The following is a 25,107-nucleotide window of genomic DNA, read 5'->3' on the forward strand; positions in this document are numbered from 1 at the left end:
CAATATGCACTGAGGAGTGTGGACAAGCTTCAAAAAGGCTTTTTTACGTTTCTTCCTACCAGTCAGGTACTTCGAGCGGCTCGACGACAACATACGCCAACGAAGGCAGCACAACAAGGAGGTATAAGAACTACATACTAGGAATCCAAAGCTTGATGAGACACGCAGGGTACACCAGCGAACAGCAGCTGGAACGAATCTTCCATAACAGCCACCCCGATTACCAACTTTACATCCGTCGGAGGGACTTCACTAATCTCGCAGAGCTCCTGAAACTTGCCGAAGAATACGAGAACATACGCGAGGACTATCGAAGATCATCAGGCGGACATCACCGCGAAGTTACGCGACACATCGCCAGTGACACAACCCGGGTGTCACCATCAAAACCTGCTACACAACCACCACCACCACAGAACCTAACGAACCGCACGCCTCCAGGCAATCAGAGATACGACCCCAACGGCGTATGCAGGAGATGCGGCGAACGAGGACATGATACCAATAGGTGCCGAAACCCACAGAAAATTTTTAGCTGGGAATGTGGCCGCAACGATATACGAACCATCGAATGCTGCCGCTGACGTCAGGGAAACGACAGGGGGCTCCACGAAGAAGAAGGCGCCGTGAGCCCAAGGGACCTAGCGCCGAAACGGCAGTAACGATACCCAAGGAACCCAGCGCTGAAACGGCAGTAACAATGTACCAAGAGCATGGTCGCCTCTACGCCGTAGCCAAGCTCGGCGCGGAATCAGCCGAGGCGGCCATCGACACAGGGGCATCAAGAAGTTTCGTCTCGAGCAGCTTAGCAGAACGTGTGGTGAACTCGGGAAGCGGAGAAATGGTGAGAGTGGCCATCGAAATAACGATGGCAAACGGGACTAGCACTACCATCTTCGACGCCATAAGGACTGAGGTACGCCTCGGAGAAGCGTCACTCCACACAGTTTTACACGTCATGCCCGGAGCGATCGACGACATCATACTGGGCCTAGATACTCTAGGAAGCATGGGAGCCACCATATCATGTGGAGAAGGCCACCTAGTGCTAACCAGACCCCTTGCCCAGCACACACTGCATCCTGGAGCCGCCCCAGAAACTATTCAAAGTACACCATTAGCCAGAACGGATATCGCCAGGTACGACAGCCCTGGGACTATTTAAAATTCAACATCATCAAGAACGGATATCGCCAGGTACGACAGCCCTGGGACTATTCAAAGTACACCATTAGCCAGAACGGATATCGCCAGGTACGACAGCACTGGGACTATTCAAAATTTAACATCATCAAGAACGGATATCGCCAGGTACGACTCCCCGGGGACTAATCAGAGTATTACACGAGCGAGAAAGGGTAACGCCAGGTACGACACCCCTGGAGCCCCATCTGGAACCATTCAGAGTGTAACAGCACCGAGCAGTAGTAACTTCAAGCACGACGACATTATGCAAAACAACGACGACGACATACAAGAAGAAGCGGAACGAGTGCGCGGTTTTCTGGCAAAGGAACTCCGAAAATTTGATAGCATGAGTGGAGTGACGACAATAGCCGAGCACAAGATTTTCCTGACGGACGAACGCCCCATCAAGCAACGTTACTTCCCGCGCAAGCCAGCCATGCAGACAATCATCAACAGCGAATTTGACGAATTGCTCCAGAAAGCATGCATCGAGCCATCCTGTAGCCCACACAGCGCACCGATCGTAATGGCCAAGAAGAAAAACGGGAAGTGGAGGCTATGCGTGAACTATCCGCAGCTCAACGCCCGATCCGTACCCGACGCATACCCCTTACACAGAATACAACACATCCTGGACAATCTACGACGCGCGAAGTACATCAGCAGCTTAGACTTGAAGAACGGCTACTGGCAAATACCACTGGAGCCCAAGAGCCGGCCCTACACAGCTTTCACAGTACCGGGATGCAGATTATTCCAGTGGTGCGTTATGCCTTTCGGCCTACACTCTGCACCCGCAACGTTTCAAAGAGCACTAGATCAGGCTATTGGGCCTGAAATGGAACCCCACGCCTTCGCATACCTCGATGACATAATCGTCATAGGATCCACTGTGGAGCAGCACAATCGCAATCTGAGAGAAGTAATGCTACGACTACAGCGCGCCAACCTCAGAATAAATCCGGAGAAATGCGAATTCCTCAAGAAGAAAATCCAATACCTAGGACATCTAGTAAGCGACAAGGGAATTCACACCGACCCCGAGAAAGTTACGGCCATCAAAGACTTGAAGCCACCAACGAACGTGAAAGAGGTACACCAATATCTCGGTATAGCATCCTGGTACCGACGTTTCGTACCCGACTTTGCCACGATCAGCCAACCACTCATAACCCTGCTGAAAAAGCGCAAACACTGGAAGTGGGGGACCGAACAACAGGAGGCCTTCGAGGTCTTAAAACAAAAACTCACGGAAGCACCGATACTTGCCTGCCCGGACTTCACCAAGACCTTCACCTTATAAAACGGACGCCAGCAATTTCGGGCTGGGTGCCGTATTGACACCTGGAAGGCGGAGAACGCGTGATCGCCTACGCCAGCAGGAAACTCAACAAGGCGGAAACCAACTACTCGCCCACCGAGAAGGAGTGCCTTGCGATAGTCTTGGGAATACGCAAGATGAGGCCATACTTGGAAGGATACCGATTCAAGGTAATCACGGACCATATGTCTCTAAAGTGGTTAAACTCCATCGAAAGCCCTTCAGGCCGTATAGCACGATGGGCCTTGGAGCTTCAACAACACACTTTCGACATCGAGTACAAGAAAGGGAAGCTGAATCTGGTAGCGGACACACTATCACGGCAGCCACTGGAGACCCTACGCCTAGCAACGACAACAGAGCCATAATGAAAGTGGTGGCACAAGCGCGTCGGCGAAGTACGCACTAACCCCGAGAAATTTTCTCATTACATGATACAAGATGGGCAACTGTACCGCCATATTCCCTGCCGGTCACACGATGAGGAAACGATCCCTTGGAAATTTTGTGTACCAACACCACTGCGACAACGAGTGTTAGAAGAAAACCACAACATCCCAAGCGCTGGATACATGGGCATCCGCCGGATGGTAGCACGGATTTCCAACCGGTATTACTGGCCCGGCATGTTTCGGGACATCAGTCGATATGTACGGCAGTGCGAGTCTTGCCAGAAATACAAGGAGGCACAGCAAAAACCAGCAGGAAAGATGCTCACACAGGTGGCCCAAGAACCATTCGCCACGGTATGCGTCGATTTCGTCGGACCACTCCCACGATCCACATACGGGAACACGATGTTATTAGTATTTTGCGACCGCTTCAGCAAATGGGTGGAATTGGCCCCCATGAGGCGTGCGACAGCAGAGGGCCTTCGCCGCACGTTCAGAGAACGCATCCTAGCAAGATTTGGTGCTCCCGAAATACTGATATCGGACAACGGCGTTCAGTTCACCAGCACAATGTGGCAGCGTTACCTCAAAGAAATGGGGATACGACAACAATTCACGGCGCCCTACACACCGCAAGAAAACCCGACGGAACGGGCGAACAGAACGGTAAAGAGGATCATAGCGCAACTCACCAAATCACAACACAACAAATGGGACGACTTTCTCCCAGAGATCGAGGTGGCAATCAACACCAGTGTAACCGCGTCCACAGGGTACAGTCTAGCCTTCCTCGTACAAGGACGGGAACCGTGATTACCAGGGGCATTGTTTGACGAGGTCAACCTGGGGACGGGCACAGCCACCACCACGGCAGAAGAAAAATCCGACAAAATGCAAGAGGCATTCAGAATAGTAAGGCAGAACATGGAACGAGCAGCGGCAGACCAAGCACGGCATTACAATCTACGGCGGAGAAAATGGACCCCCGTAGTCGGCGAACTTGTGCTCGCAAAGGAACACCATCTCTCCAAGGCCGGGGAAAATTTCGCGACAAAGTTGGCCCCTAAATATGACGGACCCTACCAAATCCTAGGATATGTATCCCCAGTGATACTCTAAATACGAAAACCCAACGGAGGAAAGGATAAAAAAGTCAACATCGCGGAACTAAAAGCATATCATACAGCAGAGATCATCGCGTGAAACCAAACAAATTCAGGGAGAACAATTTTTTTATATTATTAACTAGTATCAAGGACAATCAAGCGCCGGTCATTCCAACGCAAACCACCGAGGTGATAACATCGTTTTCTTTTGCTACGAATTTTTTTTTCACAAACCAATAATCTACAATGCAGAACTAAAACGCTAGACTAACCAACAGCGCCAAGCGTATGCGCCAGCGCTACGAGGAGGAGGAAGCAAAACGCCCGAGGGCCGTATTTCTGGAAGGAGTTACAGGCGCCGACGTCAGCCACACGCGTGCAACTATACGCGCAAACAGGTACGCTGACGTCGAACACATCATTACACCATTAAACACTACTGGGGCCGACGTCAGCCACACGCGTGCAACTATACGCGCAAACAGGTACGCTGACGTCGTACACGGCATTACACCATTAAATACTACAGGCGACGACGTCAACAACACGCGTGGAACTACACGCGCAAACAGGTACGCTGACGTCGCACGCACCATTAAACTACCACACATCACGGGCACCAATGACAACACCACGAACACCGAACCAGTCACGGCCAAGGCCCACAATAAGACCGGAGCATCGCCGATAACATTCACACTCGGTAGGATAGAAGTGAAGGCAGGGCAGTTGCCGGCAGCCATCGAGTTCCCCTCCAATGAGAACACAGCTCCACCGGAAAAGCCAAAGCCGAAAATTTTCGAGCTCTCCACGAATGAGGACACAGCCCCACCGCCGAGAGACACGCCTAAAATAATATTCCCGGCAGGACCAGGCGGCATACACCTCTATACGACTGACCTCGACACTCTCAGATAATCGAAATGGTTGACGGACACCGTCATTGACGCTTGGGCAAAGGGACTGGAAGAGCAACATGAGCAAAATAAATACGACTCTCAGCCCGTTCGTGATCTGGCAGCTGACCCAGAAGAGTAACACGGAGGAAGACTACCAACGCATACGCCGATGGGTCCGGAACGTCGACCTTTTTGGCAAGAGTGTGGTCCTAGCACCCCACAACACAGCTAACCACTGGTACCTGCTCGGTCTGGCAAACGCAGCAGTCACCCACCACGTCACCGACACGGAATGCTGGCAGGAACGATATATATGGGTAGCAGACTCAATGCACACACGACGGTTTTAAAGCGCAGGAACTAATACTCGAGGTGCCCCAACAACTCAACAACAACGACTGTGGCGTCTACGTAGCCGAGAATATGGAGAGGGTTTTACGATACACAGGGAGCGGAGAAGGAATGCCCGGACTGTGTAAACAGCCGTTCACGGAGGAAATGGCGAGCAAGAAGCGCACAGAAATGCTGGCACGGTTCCTACGAGACGGCCGAAAGGCCAAGGAAACCATACAAAACACTACCACCACATACCACTCTCACGCAGCTCCACAACTAAGCACCGAGGACAACACCCACCCCATAATACCGGACACAAAAACGAAGCCACACACGACAACAGAAGACCTCCAAGTAATAACCATCGAGGCTAAAGACGCAGATGGACCAATGCTGGACCGATTCCCGGAGATAGCAGGGGAGGTACGGGACAAATTCCGACGCATCGCCGAAGGCAGAACCTACTCCCGAACACGATTCGTGACAGAGAAATACCGGGTCACCATAATGAAAAGCAAGGCGCGCATACGACTACTGAATACCGGGGGCTCACTCTCCGAAGTGGGGGGGGGGGGGGGGGGGGGGGGGGAGTGTGAGGACCAAATATAACACCATTAATTTGGCCCACACAAAACGACCCCACATCATATTCGATACAGCACTAACACAACACAACAGCCAGTCACAAAAGGCTATAGCAACAGACCAACCAACAAGTTCAATACAGCATACATCATATTCGATACAGCACTAACACAACAGCCAGTCGCAAAAGGCTATAGCAACAGACCAACCAACAAGTTCAATACAGCATACATCATATTCAATACAACACCAACACAACAGCCAGTCACAAAAGGCTATAGCAACAGACCAACCAACAAGTTCAATACAGCATTGACACAACAGCCAGTCGCAAAAGGCTATAGCAGCAGACCAACCAACAAGTCTCAGCAACACAACGGGCAAGCACAACACTTTAATGCCAACACAACAAACTAACAAATCTCAGCAACGCAACGAGCGTTCGCAACATCGAACAGCAACCATGGCAACGCAACCATTTGAGCCAGCAATCCCAAACAAAGCAATAAAAGGAGCAACACAGCAGGACGTTAGTTAGTTAGCACGGAGCTGTGCCCGTGACCAGAGCTACTTGTGGAGCGTCCCTTGAAGTTGTCGGTTCTACCATGCGGACAGGTCACTTCACAGGAGTGAGTCGTGGCCCCAAGTGGTGAATGTGTCGGTTATACCACCAAACACCGCTTGAGACCTCGTGAGCAACGGCACCACCACAGTGACGCGCCCCGCGAGCAGGTGACATTCGCCAGCCAAACTACCACGCTGGTCACAATCGCAAACATACTACGTTGGCCATAGCATTACGCCAATCCACTACCCCGGCCACAATCGCACACACACTACGTCAGCCACAGCGTTACGCCAGCCACTACGCTGACCGCAACCGCACCACGCTAACGTATTACGTGGACCACATCACTACGCAAACATACGACGTTGGCCACAGCATTGTGCCAACCCACTACGCTGCGCCAACATACGACGCGGGCCACAACAGCGCTACGCAAGCACATTACGTTGGTCACAGCCCCACGCTGGCCACAACAGCGCTACGCACACATACTACCGTGACCACAGAAGAGTCACGCAAATACACGACGTCAACAACACTAGGGTTGCGTACATACACGCCAACGCAAGGCGTCACCGAAACACGTTTTACACGCACTCAGGCAACGACCAGCCAGGCGTCCTAACGGGACACGAGTACCGTTGGCCCACCACGCAGTATAGAGCAAGCATACAGTGAAACTAAAACAAGAAATATTTCTTCTTTTGATTACGTAGAATTTTTCATTTTAATTATAGTGTACATACATATATAGAATTAGAGAAATAAAGTGAATTTATATGAAAGCGATTTGCACGGTGTCCCAAATCTACAAATCTATTGTAAGCGAACCTTGGACACGGCGAGTATACCCCTAGCACTTATCACACAGTGATAAGGGTTCCTTTAATAAATTGTCTGCTGGGGTGTTTCCGTCACTGATAATTCGTAGTGCTTTCGACGTTTAATATCTTCTCCCTCCCTTCAAAAAACGCGAGTACTCCATAAATAGACTAAGGAATACTCCTTTAGGAGTATAGGTGTGTTCCAAAACTAATCTGTATTCATACAAAAAATGTGCTCCAATTAACATTGCGATGTCCTAGGAGAGGAGTTTTGTTTGTGAGTATTCCATAGAGTACATACGTGAGAGTACTTTCCAAAGTACTTTCACTGTAGTACTCCATGGAGCACCTACAGAGGGCCATATGCCAAAGTACTAAAGAGGAACTGTGTCGGAAAGAATTATCGGAGTGAATGTAATTTAAAATGAAAGTAAATGAAGAGGGACAATACAACTTTTATATTTTATACGACGAATATTCTTATGTTATTTAGCATTTGCGTGAATAAAGGAACTAATATAAAGCGATATTAAGAAGGCTGATTCCACGATATTTGGTGCAGTTTGCAGTATCCCCCTTATTGTGGACTGGACAATGAACACTTAGATTCCAATCATCGGACATGCACTCGTCTGCGCATATTTTGCTAAGAAGCTGATGCATGCGCCTACGGAACTTCTCGTGGTCATGAGAATCGAAGAGATGGATCTAGCTGATAAAAATGGTATGGGGAGGAGTAAACATGTCTTTCATTAGCAGGAAGTAAATAGATTCTTGCCATATTTCATATACCGCTAAATCGCATTCATGAATATTGAGGTGCAACGTGTGCTCTGCCATTGAATAGTATCCTATTTAAGTCAAATTATATAGACTAAAGGTACGTCCACACCGGTAACGAAATAGCAAAGTTGTATAACAATTGTTTTAAAACAATTGCAACTTGTTATACAACCAAGTTATCTAATTCCTTTGATCCTTACCGACAACCTCTGGGTAACATGTAACCTGCTATAAAAACAGAAAAAAGTTACACAACATCGTGTTATACAACATTTTACAGTTGAATTTCTAACAAGTTACATAACACTGGTTATAGAACTGTTTGTAACACGTTTGGTTACTGGTATGGACGCACCTTAATATTGTTTTAAAAACTTAAGAGGTTCTGACTTAATGTATCATGCCTACGTTTCCTGTTTTGGAATGAGGTTCACCTGCAGAGGCACAGCCCCGTAGTCCATGGTGATAACTCGGCATTCATGCGACCGCCTTTTCGATTTCGTCTACACGAAAACAGTCTGAATGTAGATACCTGCACATTAGAAACTTCCGAGACACAAACACAGACATATATGCATATATATATATATATATATATATATACATCCATTATAACAGTACCTGATCACGAACCTATGAACTATAGAAGAAAAACGATAAGAACAGATTTGAACAAAAATGGGACAACGTCGAAACCGGTTTGCTTCAACATTAAATTTGACAAAGGATGAGCAAATCGTTCTAATATACATCAATTGTGGAGGTCATTGCCAAACCAAACATTCTATTAAAATGTTTCGTTTATGTGTGACTCTCTAAAATTATCCGTCCCGTCGGAAAAACAATACAACAAAATGAATGAGTTTAATACCAATTTTGCGATAACCGGCGCCAATTGGGAGTACCAAGGGGGATCAGGTCTTCTTCCACCTGGCTCTACCGACTCAGTGGATATATCACCCTACCTCTGCTCCCAAACTGCGCAGTCGAATGAAATAGTTTCTTGACCGGAGCGTCTTCGTCCATTTGCATAACATGACCTAGCCAGCGAAGCCTTTGGGTTTTTATTCGCTGCAATATCGTAATGTCTGCATAAAGCTCAGACAGCTCATCATTATACCTCCTTCGATACTCGCCTTCGGCATCACGGGCACAATACAGGTATGATGAGCGACTTGTAGAGTGTGTTTTTTGTTCTTCGAGCGAGGGCTTTTAGTTTTCAATTGTCTACTTAGTTCGAAGTAGCACTTCCTGGCAAGAGTCATTCTCTGTCTGATTTCTAAGCAGACATTGTTTTTGCTGTTAATACTGGTTCTCAAATAGACAAAATCCTTCACACTCTCGAATTTGTATCCGTCAACAGTGACATGGCTGCCAAGACACGAATGTGCCGATTCTTTCTTGAATGACAGCAAGTACTTCGTTGTGTCCTCATTTACCGCTAGACCCACTTTTTTGATTCTTTATCTAATCCAGAGAAGGTAGAACTCACAGCGCGTTTGTTCAGGCCAAAAGCATCACTATAATGAGCATACGCCAGTAATTGTACGCTCTCATAATAGATTGTACCATCACGGTTTGGTCCTGTTGCTAGAATTATGTTGTTGTAGCATCGAATCGAATCTGGAATCCTTTAAGAATAGGACGATAAAAACAAAAACTATTGCTAGAATTATATTCAAGCTTCGTTTGGTTACGAATGGCTCAGAGAGATCCTTACCAATCCTTATAGAGCTGATTGTGTTGCTAAACGTTATTTGGCAGAGCCTTATTAACTTTATCGGGGAACTTAAAGACATAGCAGCTTCTTTACAAAGACTGCTTTGAAGTCGACGAAAATATGGTAAGTGTCGATTCGTAAGTTTTATCCATGATCTTGCGCATCGTGAAGATCTGGTCGATAGTAGATTCACCTGTAGTGGAATTCACTAACTTATAACGATGCGATTTGTCGATACTTTAATTAACGATTTTGTCGCTTGCCTTATCGATTGTAGTATTCACTAACTTAGTTGTAACGACTCGAAATAAATGGCGTTTAAATTTCGTTTTAATAGTAAAAAGGTGGCAGCGCAGCTTAACGAAACCTAAAAAATGCGAAAAGCACAAAAGGAGTTCCAAAAATAAATAAATTCCGTATACTAACTGCAAGGGAATTCATCCCATCAGCTGATTGCTTCTTCCTGATAATTTTCCATACAAAGCCTTGTACAACAAAATGTCAGTTAATCAAAATCTATGAACATTTTCTTTTGACTTGACATTCATCTGCACGGCGAATTAATTGAATTCGCTTTGCCACCACCTGGTATAGATTCGCTTGACTAACTGCTTTTAAATGTCATTATTGTGCAAGTTTTTATCTATTTTAACAAAAGGCAAGGCGAATCCATACCAGGTGGGCAAAGCGAATTCAACCAATTCGCCGTGCAGAACTCAATTTTAATTGATTTCGATTAATTGACATATTAAAGTACAAGGCGCTGCAAAGCGAATCCATACCAGGTGGTGGCAAAGCGAATTCAACAAATTCGCCGTGCAGAAGAATGTCAAGTCAGAAGAAAACTGTCTTTAATTTCGATTAACTGACATATTAAAGTACAAGGCGCTGTATGGAAAATAATCAAGAAGCAATCAGCTGTTGGGATAACAACACCTTGTACTGAATTCGCCTTGATAAAAGGTAAGTAAATGCCAAGGCGAATCCAAACTAAACTCGCCTTGGTAAATGCGGTATTAATTTCTTTTTTTTCTGTTTATATCGCAGTTATTCTTGTACCCCTTAATTGACCATCAAGTTGAGAAATAACATCATGAGCCAACTCTGGGGTTAGTCGGTACAGCCAGGGCCGACTCAAGAGAATTTGGGGCCCTAGGCGAGTTATTATTTGCGGCCCCTTTTTCGCTTAATTATAGAAAGAAATTGGAGATCAGAAAATTTGAGATCAGAAATAGTAAATTCAAACTTAGTGTCAATAAAACAAAAAAATATTTCTTTTGCATATTAAATATATATTTTATTCAACAAAAGAACCAAAATATAACACACAAAAGTATTTTTAATTATCTTAGAGTTTACTAAAACATCATTTTCCGCGCCTTCAACTCAGAGAAAGTTGATATAATTTTACTTAAATCTAATTTGTTGCGCAATTTCCTGCTCTATTGATAGCAATGCTAAACCGACAAGCCTTTCTTGAGTCATGGCCGAACGCAAGTACGATTTGATTAATTTCAGTTTCGAAAAGCTACGCTCCTCACTCGCAACCGACATTGGTATCGTCAACAAAATACTAAATTGGGCATGAGACCAGACAAGTTGTGTTGTAATATATAACTAAGGTGAAAATTAATTTTTTTTAATGAAACTAAATATAGGGCCCCTACAAAATTTCTTTTTTTTTGCAAAAAGGATGTTTAGTACAAGTGTTTATCGAATTTGGTGCCCTCTAGAACTTGGTGTCCTAGGCGGTCGCGTAGTTTGCGTATGTGGTAGAGCCGGCCCTGGGTACAGCTTTCGAAACTCCGTTGCATTCAAGTGGTTGCATTATCTAATTCTCTAAGAAGGTGTCTGTCCATTGGCTATAGGACTTAGTAATTCTTCATCTTGTGATAAAACGTACGCCAAGTACTCAAATGCCATTTGATTTATAAAGCAGCTTTTCGTGCTTGAAAGTATTTAATTAAGTTCTTAACTTCCTTTTTAACTAAAATTACCAGAAATATTAATTTCGTGTTTTTAACGCAGTCAATTTACTTGCCGTTTATTTAACAACACAGCTGATCGTCGATAAACAAATATCGATAGAAAATAGTTACTGAATAGCGAAATCGTTATAGTTATCGATTCGCGAATAAAGCGATGGCAAATGTGGTTAAACAAGTTAGTGAATTCCACTACTGGTCTGAAGCCGCACTTATTAGGTCGTGTTTAAAAATAGATAAAATGGAAATCAGTCTTTTGAGTTCAATGGATGCTTTAATGAAAAATACTTGACTAATTACTTCATTAACTCTCTGTGTGAAATGTACATATAAGTAGAGACATAATAAGAAAGTAATATTAATATGGTAGATATTATTACGCCTCACATAATTAGATGTTAATTCATATTACCAGAAAACGCAACGTTAAGATGAGAACTTGATATTAAATTTAATAGAAAATGTATTTAAATCAATCACTATAGAGATTATAAATGTAAATATAATAAATAATTAGTGAATTTTTATGTTTATGTATTAACTAAAACTAAAATTATTGAATTAGACAAAGTATTATGTATGTATATAGTGAGCTTGTGTATGTATTATATTTGTTCGAGTATCATTTTGTAAATATATAAGTATTAATATTTAAGTATTTATCTCCTCCGAATTCCAGCTTTCTCTAAGCTACAACTCCATTGCCAAAAATCTCTGAAACTGTATCAGGTGCGCAGAAATATATGCAACATTTAGTACCATGTGGTCATAAGGAATAACTGCCTAATGTCTAGTTTTTCAGTGCGAATTTAAACTCTAGTTAAAGTTTAATAGAGTTTCGTTTTTCAGTCACAATGTCTGCAACAATAGAAGAAAGCATTTCCTAGACTGATAATGTAGCTTATAAATATAAACTTGAATGGATGCGAATAGTTGGAACTGTTCGAATAATTCGAAACTTCGGAACGCATGTAGAATCGAATGATTCGGGTAAAAAGTGTAATCGGAGAAAATTGAACTTATATTTGGGGAAGTAAAATTTTTTCAAGTAAACATTAAAACTTAAACTTTGTTTTATCTTGCACTGTAGATTTTTAATAAGTATTTTTTTAGTCAATGAGTAAATGGTGATCGCAGAAATTTATTGGCATTAAAATTCCTAAAAGGTAGTGTTTTTTGCTGTCTTTTTGCTATGAACGGCAGTGTAGGAGTTAAGCCGGAGTCATTGGTGCCGTATGTGGTATCGCTGTATCCGTATCCCTAACGTAATCAGCTGTTTATCGTTACGACGGTAAACCAAAACCCAATTGGTTGGCTACGATACGGTTACGACCTTAGCGGCACCAATAATCGATTGCATTGATTCTCATAAGGTTGGTCGAATCAGCTGTTATCAGGTTACCGATACGGTTACCGATAAAGCACCAATGTCTCCAGCTTTAGGTCGTTATTCCTAGCAGGCATGCTTAACGAACGAAACGATATCATTTCGTTACGGTAATCAACGCTAATAAACGAAACGAAGTAACTTCGTTTCGTTTATTAACGTTAAGATCGTCAAATTAACGTTAATTTGTCGTTCTTAACGTTAATAAACGAAACGAAATGACTTCGTTTCGTTTATTAACGTTGATTATCGTAACGAAATGATATCGTTTCGTTCGTTAAGCATGCCTGATTCCTAGTGACCATATGCTACTAAATATTGAATTCTTCACTGCGCACTTGATACTATTTTAGAGATTTTAGGCGATGGAGTTTTAGCATTAGCGAAGGTTGGAATTCGGGGGCTTTTACACACCTTTTTCGTTCAAATAACAGCAGTTATATCATTATAAATACATGTATATGTAAAAATGTATGTATATACATATGCATGATGGTACGTCGTCTGCTGTTTGTTTTTGGTTAATTAAATTAAATTATTTTAAGCTGCGTGCGAACATAACGGTATTGATTGTGCAAAGGTGTCACAAATGTTTTCAAATCAGTGAATTTATTTCTCATCATTTGTTCATCTTCATAAAAACAACACAACATCCATTTACGCCCAACATCCAACCTCGTTCACACATCAAAGCCACATTCATGCCAATTCATCATTACATCCTTTAATCTTCATTCGTCTGTAAAGACACATACAAAAAAAAAAAACCAAATATTACGAACAGTTTTAGTATATTTTTTTGTAGAGAATTGAGAAGTTTTAAATTGTGGATATATGAAAACAGTGCAAGTAAGTTGTTAGATACTTAGTTTTCCTTGTTTGTTGTAGCATGCTAGTTTGACGTAATTAGGCAGCCAGTGTTGTTAACCCATTCAAATATTTTGTCAGTGTTGGGCCAGGTTTTTCAGAACAAGCTCAACTCAGTTTGTCAGTTAAACTACGCTTAAACTTATTCTGCAGTTTTTCAGTCTACTTTAACTGAAGTTCAAGGTGAGCTTAAGCGGCCGATCTGGCAGGGTTAAACTCTAGTTAACCTAACGGTGATTTGCGTTCGTTCGAAATGGGCCTGGTGTTTCAGAACAAGTTCAACTCAGTTTTTCAGTTAAACTACGCTTAAATTTATTCTACAGTTTTTCAGTCTACTTTAATTGAAGTTTAAGGTGAGCTTAAGCGACCGATCTGGCAGGGTTAAACTCTAGTTAACCTAACGGTGATTTGTGTTCGTTCGAAATGGCGTCCATGGTCCAAATGGTTTGAGTACCATTAGAGTTCATTTTGATAACTAGCATACCTCTAAAGTCTCAAGAGTTGTTACGAAACAGTGGCTCAACTTGAGAATCATAATTTACTCAGCAAAAGAAGGAATTTTTTATAAAGCGAAAAATGCTATTACTTCTTTGACTGGACTCAAGTTTAAGATTCCAATACTACAGTATTTTCACGAAAATATAATATATATATGATTTATTTTTGATAAATTACGCTTCATTACTGCTATCAACTAGGTGTTTATTTCTCACAATAAATAGCTATATGCTTTGGTGGTACATTTCTCAAAATCTCCCAAAGGATGTATAATAATTTGAAAATGATAATGATGGTGGATATCACCTCCGGAACTAGATATATATATTCACTGGATAAATATCTTTTAAATGTTTGTTGGGTGAGCAAAATCCAAAAATCTGTTGTCTTATCTACAAATTCTCTAGATAATGAAAAACCAATGTTGCCGTACAAAAAAGCCTACCCCAATGGCAGGCTTAAAGTGTGACTGAAAAACTGCTCAGTAGTTTAACTAGAGTTTAAATTTGACTAGAATTTAAGCAAGCTTGGTTTAAGCTTAGCTTAACCAACTACTGAAAAACCGGGCCTTAGTGTTTTTTTTGTTCTTAGTTTATGTCCCAAGGTCTTCGATGTTCTATCTTACTTTCTATCTTATTTGAAACAAAAACTTGAATGTAGAGTGATTTCCATTAAGTGTATTGGTATCGGATTTCGAAGATACTCCTTTTGAAGAAGAGACACTCAAAGAAAAAAACTATTCCAATATCATTGAAAAGATCGTTTTTTGCTGAACTCTTTATTTGCACATAAATATCATGGTGCCAGATGAGGCCTTTGTTCAACAAATCTTGAACAGTTACAACTTTGGTGTCCTAAAAAATATAGCTCCGTGTACAAAGCTTAACATTTCATACTCACACTTCAACTCTCCACCCTCAATAGCTTTTTCACCTCTAAAGTGAAACTGCACAGTAAATCTTTAGCAACATGTTGCATCAATAATTAATCATTTCCGGAAAGCTTTGATATAATGTGAAAAATTGGTGGAAGAAGAAACGTTCGAATTTCCAAGTGTCAGTACGAATTGTTACTTATTTTATAAGGACCAATATCTTCTTAGGCTCCAAAAATAAAAACCTTCTGGAAGGGAGGTAAAAATAAACTAGATGTGCTGGATTATAAGTTTGTTCAGAAATGGTTGCCTATGCGATGCCATCTTTCAGAAAGTGCTGAAGAATGAGAGGCGGCGTCCCTGGAGGCCTTTACGTTAATACAAAGAGAACAACAACAGACCTCACTGGAGAAGAAAAAATACACACTTATGGTGACTGAGGAGAGGGTTTGGTTTTGCTTTTCTCGGGGCTGGAGCACTGGACTTTTGGTGTGGTAGGCAGTAAAAAAATGTAAATTCTGATAATTCGAAACACCTGAGCAAAGAAAAAGATAACAGCAAACATTTTTAGCAAATTTTATCAATTGCTTTTTTTATTGGTCTAAAAGCGAGGTAGCCAAGGTGAATCTATATAAGCAGATTTCTTCCGATCAGCTGATTGCTTCTTCTTACTTCGTCTTCAATCGGGAAACTGTCAAATTGGTTTATTTTGTTTACATCCAATTTTTTTTAAACACCAGTCAAGGCGAATTCAGTAGAGGTGGTGTTATCCCAACAGCTGATTGCTTCTTCTTGATAATTTTCCATACAAAGCCTTGTACAACAATATGTCAGTTGATCGAAATCAATGAATTCAATTGGTTGAATTCGCTTTGCCACCACCTGGTATGGATTTGCCTTGACACCAGTGCAGGGGCGTTTTGTTTCTCTTCATCTGACAGCAACAACAAAATACATATGTATGCAAGGCGAATATATACCAGGTGGTGGCAAAGCGAATTCAACTAATTCGCCGTGCTGAAGAATGTCAAATCAAAAGAAAACTTTAATTGATTTCGATTAACTGACATATTAAAGTACAAGGCGCTGTATGGAAAATAATCAAGAAGAAGCAATCAGCTGTTGGGATAACAAAACTAGTACTGAATTTGCCTTGTATTCGTCCGTAAAAATATTTGTTTTCGCCCTAAATGAAGAATAGCAAATAAACACCAAAAATAAATAAAAAAAAAGTTATCCCAAAATTCCATAGTGCTTTTTGACAATATTTTATCCGATAAATGTTTTAGACTTTCTTTCATATAAAAAAATTTCATTTTACGGACTTATATGGGAAATAATGCATAAAACTCTTTGAAAATCAATTTTAAAGTGAATTTGGAAAACTTTTGTTTTTCACACAAAAGTTATCTAAGTTGTTTAAAAAAAAGTCGAAGTTGCTTAAACATTTCGCGAAGTGGTCTACAAAGTTTTTGTTATGCAATCAGCTAAAGTTTTTTTTTTTAAGTTAATGACATTTTTGGTAATTTTTATAGCCTTATACGTTTAATGTATGTTAATAATAATGAGCTTAAAGGCCGTGGTTAAATAAAACACAATGTTTAAAATTGCAGTGGTTTTTATAATTTGTCAATATTTCGGCTTCGACTGGTCAGTCGATCAAGAATAATCACAAGTTCCTGAAGATGGCTTCAAATTGAATCCGAAATATTGACAAATTAAAAAAACCAATGCAATTTTAAACATTAGGGGGACTCATGAAAGCATATAAACTTATAAAGTGTAAAATTATATCCATTTACACACGCTGTTATATGAACGCACCTAGAAATACTCTTGATAATCTTGATTGTTTATCAGCTGTATTATTGCCAAACAAAAATTTTTTGATTGTTATATAAATTAAAAAATGCCAAGATTAAGTAAAAAATCAAAACCAAAACGTCTTTACTAAGATATTCTAGTAAATGACTTGCTGATGTTGGAGATTTCTGATGAAAATGCCTGCTGTAATGTCTGCAAGGTTGCATTCCTTTGAGTTTACCGCGTTTACACAATGAAATGTGCGCGTAAATTTATACAAATTGTGTAAATGATTTTTCATACAAAATTTGACAGCTCGTTTACGCACTAGATAAATTTATACGTTTACACACTTTATAAGGCATTTATACGGTTACATGAGTCCCCCTTATTGTGTTTTATTTAACCACGGCCTTTAAGCTCATTATTATTAACATACATTAAGTTAATGACTATAAAAAAACAAAACCAAAATCTTGATACAAAGTTTTGCTGCTAATTTTTTGCTCGCCAGTGTATGTGGGGGTATGTACTATACACATTTGAAGCTGCTAAGTCGTCCACCAATACAGTCACAGCTTAGCAGTGTAATATGCAGAGCCCTATTTGTTTTTTTATTATAATTTTTAATAATTTCCGAAATTGGTTTGGTTTTTTGTAATTTTGTTTTTAAATCGTGCTTATTATTTTTATTTCAATTTTGTAGCTAAAATATACGTTTTTATTTTTGTATGCATGTATTTATTATTAAGGGTTTATAGAATTATTTTCTGATATATACAGTTGCGAGCACAGAAATAGCAATGAATAGTCGCTAAATGTTTGATTTTGGGAAATGGGCTAAGGCTTTTATTCGGGTTCTCTTAAAAACATAGGTTAGTAAGACAAAAACAATAATTTGTATGAATTAAGCGGGTATTGCCCTCATTGCTTTTGAATGTATTTTTTTAATTTATACATATATAATTTTTAATTTATTTAATAATTTGAGAAAAATTTAAACAACGTGACATCAGGACGGACAAGGTGACATCTTTTTCGATCATACCTTGTATATCTCTTCAAAGCCTTTTCTCCCGGGAGTGGGATTGGAACCCGCACTTCTACGATGGGTGAAGTATTACATATGCATTGTTTATCACAACTCAAGTATTACGTGGCTTTCAGGAGATATACAGGCCATAATGCAAACAGCTGTCACCTTGTCTGTTCAAATTATTAAATAAAAACAACTATTAATTGCCCAACTACTATTTTCGTCTACGCAACTGTACATAGTTAAAAAAATACCAATATGTGTATGTATTTGCTTGTTTATATGATTTTTAACTCTTTACATACTTTTGCTAAAAATGCTTACATTTTTTTGAAGACGTTATACGTTTTACATATAAAAATAAATTTTATTTTCTATATAAATTACTATATGTGTATTTGTATGTATGCATGTTATTGGGTATATGTATGTATTCACACCTGCGAGGAAAAAAAAGAACAGCAAGAAATAATTGAAAATAGTATTAGCCTTTCTTCTTTTTACTTTCATTTACTTTCTTTTTTTTAACATTTTTTTTTTTACATTTTCTCCCAAACAAAGTGTAAAAATGCAAAATGTTTCCTGAAATTCAAAGTGATAAAATTTCAAAAAAACTTTCCTTTTTACTCGTAGGTGTGTGCAGGGCAAAAGATTAAATATCATATATATTATTTCTAATTGCTGTTTTTATGTACGGCTTCCTTTTCCTGGAATCCAAATCTATAAAGAAAGTTTTGGCCGTAAAGATGGAGATTCGGGCTATTAGCGAGCTTTGGCCAATTTTGGCCGTAGAGCTTTTGTTTAGCTATATTTTATTAAAATAATTTGTTAAAAATAAACGATTGTGAGCACACAAAGAAATATATTTATACTATGGCACTATTGTGAATATTTGCACTGCATTACTGGCAGTTGCTATCATACGATAGGTACGTTTTAATTGATTGCTAGAACAGCTGACGTTTGGTGATATTTGATAAGATACTTTTATATTGGTTGCGCAAGATGCGCACGGGTCCGGCTCGTGTACTACAATTATTATTGTAAGAATATTTAGTAGACCGTATCAACACAAGTAAGGAAGGCTAAGTTCGGGTGTAACCGAACATTACATACTAGGGCGGGTCGATTTGTGGGGAGGCAAAAAAATCGCCCATTGCTCTGTGAAAATCATATTCTAGGGATCAAAATAAGAAAATTTGCCGAAGGAACCATACCTCTAAAACGAATTCTGATGCCCCCCACCCCCCAGTATATAAAAACTGGGCGTGGCTTCAACCGATTTCGCCCATTTTCACAGAATACAGTTATCGTCATAGAATCTATGTCCCTACCAAATTTCACAAGGATTGGTAATTTTTTGTTCGACTTATGGCATTAAAAGTATTCTAGACGAATTAAATGAAAAAGGGCGGAGTTACGCCCATTTTGAAATTTTCTTTTATCTTTGTATTTTGTTGCACCATATCATTACTGGAGTCGAATGTTGACATAATTTACTTTTATACTGTAAAGATATTAAATTTTTTGTTAAAATTTGACTTAAAAAAATTTTTTTTTAAAAGTGGGCGTGTTCGTCATCCGATTACGTTAATTTTTACTTAGCACACATATAGTAATAGGAGTAACGTGCCTACCAAATTTCATCATATCTTCAGCTTGCAAAACTTTTAAATTACCTTCTTTTAAATGTGGGCGGTGCCACGCCCATTGTCCAAAAATTTCATTTTAAATAGCGATCTGAAATGAGCGCCCAGGAACCTACATACCAAATTTCATCAAGATACCTCAAAATTTACCCAAGTTATCGTGTTTACAGACGGACGGACGCACATGGCTAAATGAATTTCTTTTTTCACCCAGATCATTTCGATATATAGATATCGATTAATTTATGCCGTTACGGATTACCGTTATGCGAACAAAGTTAATATACTCTGTGAGCTCTGCTCAGCTGAGTATAAAAAAAAAACTAGCAGTTCACTTTTCCAAATGAAACGATTTAGCAAAATTTGTTTTCTGGTAAATTTTTTTTACATTTTTGGCACAGAAGCACTTAATTTCAATAAATTTTCGTCTTCTCGAGAAAAAAAATATAATGGTATTATACTTAAAGTTCGACCTACAATAACGATGTCTACGTTGACCAGATTATTATTATAATTTTTTTTTTTACTTTATTAAAAATCATCCCACATTGGCGAGTGTACAGCGAAGTTGTGCTTTTTGTTAAGCACTAATGTACGTATAGGTAAATCTCTTATTTATGTGAACTTTTTTTCTCATCCTTCAAGTTTTTTTATACAAATTTTATTTTAAAACTCCATTGCTTTCAAAATTTAAATTTTTTGTCTGTTAAACTTAAGTTGTATTTTATAAAATGTCAAGTATCTAAATACAAATGTTTCTATATGTTTAGTATATTAGCAGACTTTTTCAATTGTGTTTCAAAAATTGTATTAAAATACCATTGTATGTATTGGCAGTTCCATGCCAAAGAGGCTCACGCTTGAATCGACCTCCTTAGCTTTGCCAAAAGTTTATTCAACACTTTTTTGATGCGACATCAAACTTACATGGTTCGATACCTTTTCTAATTTGATATTGCTTAATCTAACCATTTGTATTTATACATGAATGTACAGTTTTGAACACGAAAATAGTAGTAAAACTTAATAGTAAATAGTTCATAAAATATTAAAACTTAAATAAATTTTATAACAAAAACTATGTCAACTAATTGAAAAAGATTTGCGAAATTTCCCGAAACATCCTCATTATGCAGTATATATGGCCTATAGTCCAATCAAGTTTAGTCTGATAACCTCCAAGTTTCTATAAAGCGCCAAATACACGACACGAACATTTCCGCGAACATTCCGCAATCTTGTTCGCAGCTTTGGCCATACACCATACGAACTTTTGGCCGAACATACGAAATTTTTTATTGTCCATTTTACTTTTCCGCGCACGTCTGTTCCGTTCAGAAATTACTACGATTATGAGCTATTTCGCCATACACGCACGAACAGTTCGCGCAAATGTTCGCCAAAAATTAAAATATTTTGATTTTTGGCGAACATTTGCGCGAACTGGCAAACACCACCATACACGACAGAAAAGGTAGCAGAAACATGACATAACGGGAATGTTCGTGTCGTGTATTTGGCGCTTAAGTGATCATCGATTATTTTACGGAACAACCTTTGCTAATCGATTTATCGATTATTCGAATAATTTATTTTTTATTTTTATTAGATAGCGCATTCACGAGTTCAAAATTGCTTCGTTCTGCGCATCCACGTCACAGTTGACTGCTTGGGCGAATGAAAGAGATAAAAAACAAGAGCTAAAGGAAAATGACGTATGAATTGCCCATAAAGACAGCTGATCTAATGTTTACATGCGCAATATTCTTGTGTGATTTGTGCTAGTTCTCGTTAGAGGCTTTTTTTAAATCATCAGCTGTTTTATGTTGTCGACTAGGCGAATCTATGCAAGCAATTAGCAGTTTGACCTATTGGCATTGCCTTGAAAATGATTTTTCCGATTTTTGACCGCCACATTTCGTTGTACAGTATTATCAGAATTTCATCGTATCAAAAAAAAAAACAAAAAAATACAAAAAAATTAAATCTAGTTTTGTTTACTTAAGTTAATAAAATTTTATAGATGCGTACACATCTTAAACTATAATATATAAAGTATTTTATGCGTTGTATTAATAAGTGTAAATAGACATGCGAGTTTCATAAAGTGGGTTTATAATGCATATACAAAATGCATATGTAGATAACATTTGCGTATAAAAAGTCAGATAATTGAAAAAAAAAATTAAAAAATATTTTGTAAAACGAAGTCATAAATGTTTGAATTATTGTTAAAATCAGGGGCCCGAAATTTTACAATAAAAGTTCTTCCGCAAAATAATAATTTAGCTTGACTTGACAGGCCGGCCGCACGGCCCTTGTGAACGAATTTTGTAATTGAAATTTAAGTAACTTCCCGATAAACTACAAGCTTGAAGCTTGGAATATAGTTCAGAACCCGATGACAATGCAACAAAAAAAAAAATGCAACAAGAAAAAAAATCCGATAGGTGGCGCATGGATCGAAATATTTCAAAAAACCGTATTTGAGGTCCGATTTGGCTCATATTTGGAACACATATACATACAAGAATAGAAAGCGACCTATGAAAAAAATCGCCGCTAGGAGGCGCAAGGATCGAGATATTCAAAAAAATCGTATTTGCGGTCCGATTTGGTCCATATTGGGAACACATAATACATACATGAATAGAAAGCGACCTATGATGTCCGATTTGGCTCGTATTTGGAACAAATATTACATACAGTCCGGTAGAAGTGACATCAAAATATTTTGGAGTTCGAGGAGGGACAAGCATACGTGGCGCAGAGTCGAGTAAAGTCTTTGGAAGGATTATGTATTGAGGACTTAGATTGTAACAAATTGTCAGGAAAGAGTCCTTGTAATAATGAGTCATTAAATGAACTACATAGAATGAGAAATAATAGGCAATTAAATAAAGACTAAAAACTTGAAAATAAAATAATTAAAAAAAATTGTTTAAGTTAAACGGTTTTATTGAAAACAATAATTACATGAAGTAATAATAATACTAAAAGCTAGAAAATAATTAGGTAGGTCCTAGGTACTAGTCATCACACTCCTTATCAATCTACGCCATTGATCAGACAATTAAATAAAAGCGTTGGACGCGTCAAATTTCTATTGATAATCATATATAAGAACAACTGAACCTTAATAAGGTTATGCTACGCCTCACATTTTTAGAAATTTCACGCACCCAACGCTTTTTTAATTGTGGAGGAGTGTGATGACTAGTACCTAGGACCTACCTAATTATTTTCTAGCTTTTAGTATTATTATTAATTCATGTAAGTATTGTTTTCAATAAAACCGTTTAACTTAAACAATTTTAACTATTTTATTTAAGGACAGAATAAAAGTCCGGCCCTATAACTATGGAACGGCTCGTTCAAATGAAACGATTTATTTTTTGCATGCAGAATCTTTTTGTTACAACAGAAAGCGGCGTATCAAATTTCAGGACTTTGGCCCCTATTATGAGACAAATTCGATCTTCGACTGTGGTCGAAAGAGCTGATCGAACGAGTTTTCATTCGGTATTATGACACGCATTTGATCAAGACTAGTGTCATTGTTCGATAAATTCAACCTCTCAGAAAAGCACATTCCCATCATCTGTCAAATAAAATAAAAGCAAAATTATTTATTATGAAGAAAAAAGCTTAAGTACTGGAACTAGCCAGAAGTATAAAACGCTGAAATGAATTTCAACGCGCAATTGTAGCTTTCTAAACATTGTAACTTTCTGAACATGTTGTTACATTTGTTAACAACTAAACTTCATAATGACCATAGAAGCGTTCATGGACTTGCAATCCAGTAAAGATGAATGGCTGCAACAATGCACAAGAGCCAAGCCTTTCCAACCATTTTGAAATTGGCAACAAATCTCACATTTTGCGCTAGGGATTGTCTCAACTGAGCATCGGGTACCAGAATGCACTCGAGATGTTTTCCACCTGATCCTTTCTGCAAGTTCGTTTTGTTATAAACGGATTTTGTCCAATTTATGAAATCAGTCTTCCAAGCAGTTGTTTTGTATTCACGACCTTGGACCTATGTATATGTAGGGTTCTTAAATTATATTGCCTAAATTATTCTTATTTAACATTGTTTGAAATTACTATTAGGTAGCAAAAAAGTAGAAGATAAACATAAAAAACTTACATTTCAAACAATTTGCTTCTGATTCGATACAGCGTCAACAACAAATTTCTATTCGCTTCAACATTAGATACACAGCGAAAATTTCGACAGAGATTAGATGTCATTATACCAATTTTTAATTCGATTTTCGATGTTCGATAGCCAGCGAAGATCGAAGATCGAAAAATGCTCGTAATAGGGGCCAATATCTCAATTGGATCAAAGTTTATGGCGAATAAACAGGTGCAGGATTACTATGGAAAACTATAAGTACTATCAGAGTTGTTTATGGTTTTTCGATGAGAAATTTCTAGTATTAGGAACAAAAATTTGGAAATGTCCTTCAGCTTTCAAGCCCAGATATCTAGAAGAATCGATTTGTAAAAATTTCATTTCATTTGGATGAGCTGTTCCTTAGTTATGGGGTCGAACTTTTATTCTAAACTAAACAAGTAACGGTGTCTAAGTTGAGTGTAAACGCACATTACATAACTGACTTATTTCGTTTTGTTCATATTCCGACAGGGTGGATAAATTATGTATTTTGGAACGATTTTCCGTCATCCCTTGTCAAATTTGGTTTTGAGACAAACCGGTTTCGGCGTTGTGCCATCATCAGTGTCGATTTTCGTTCTGATCTGTTGTTGTCGTTTGTCCTGTATTTATAGTTCGTAGGTACATGAGCAGGTATTGTCAAAATTGATGCTTGTGTATATTAGTTATGTGTATGTGTTGTGTGTTCATTCAGAACCGAGGGTGGTTTACTAATCGATTTGTGTTGCTGACTGGGGTAGGTAAAAATCCGTATAATATTAGTGGTTTGACCTTCTTTGTGAGTTTGTTGTTTTGGTGTGTTAATTGTTTTGTGTTTATTTATTGTTGTGTGTTTGTCTGCTGTACCTGTGTGATTACTTTGTTTCTTGTAAACAAGTTTTAAAGCCTCGAATATTGTGTCAGAAATTGTGTTTATCTGTTCGTTTATTATTCTACCGCCGAATGTTTTCTCTTTGTAGATTTCCATGTTTTCGAGTTCGTTGAGACGTCGACCTTTTTCTTGTATGTGAAGAGCCCTAACTGTTTTATCGATGTTTGCTGGGGAACATTCATTCTCGACCATGTGATTCGCGATGTTAGACTCTGGTATAATGTTTGGA

The 25,107-nt window shown here is 39.1% G+C and overlaps 1 protein-coding gene across 3 annotated transcripts in view; it reads right to left on the reverse strand.

Moving 5' to 3' along the window:
- Positions 1 to 25,107, reverse strand: part of Ptp61F (Protein tyrosine phosphatase 61F) — a 118,971-nt gene that overhangs the window by 10,953 nt on the left and 82,911 nt on the right. For 2 of the 3 annotated variants that reach the window (XM_067787115.1, XM_067787113.1), the window contains exon 8: positions 13,371 to 13,833. The exons of the other annotated variant lie outside the window; for it this stretch is intronic. In XM_067787115.1, coding sequence (XP_067643216.1) covers positions 13,794 to 13,833 — 40 coding nt within the window. In that variant the 3' untranslated portion in view covers positions 13,371 to 13,793. Of the gene's footprint in view, positions 1 to 13,370; positions 13,834 to 25,107 lie in introns of those variants that run through there. 3 annotated transcript variants of the gene reach the window in all.

The sequence above is a fragment of the Eurosta solidaginis genome, chromosome 5 (genome assembly GCF_040869045.1).
Source record: "Eurosta solidaginis isolate ZX-2024a chromosome 5, ASM4086904v1, whole genome shotgun sequence".
Classification (NCBI taxonomy): Eukaryota; Metazoa; Arthropoda; class Insecta; order Diptera; family Tephritidae; genus Eurosta; species Eurosta solidaginis.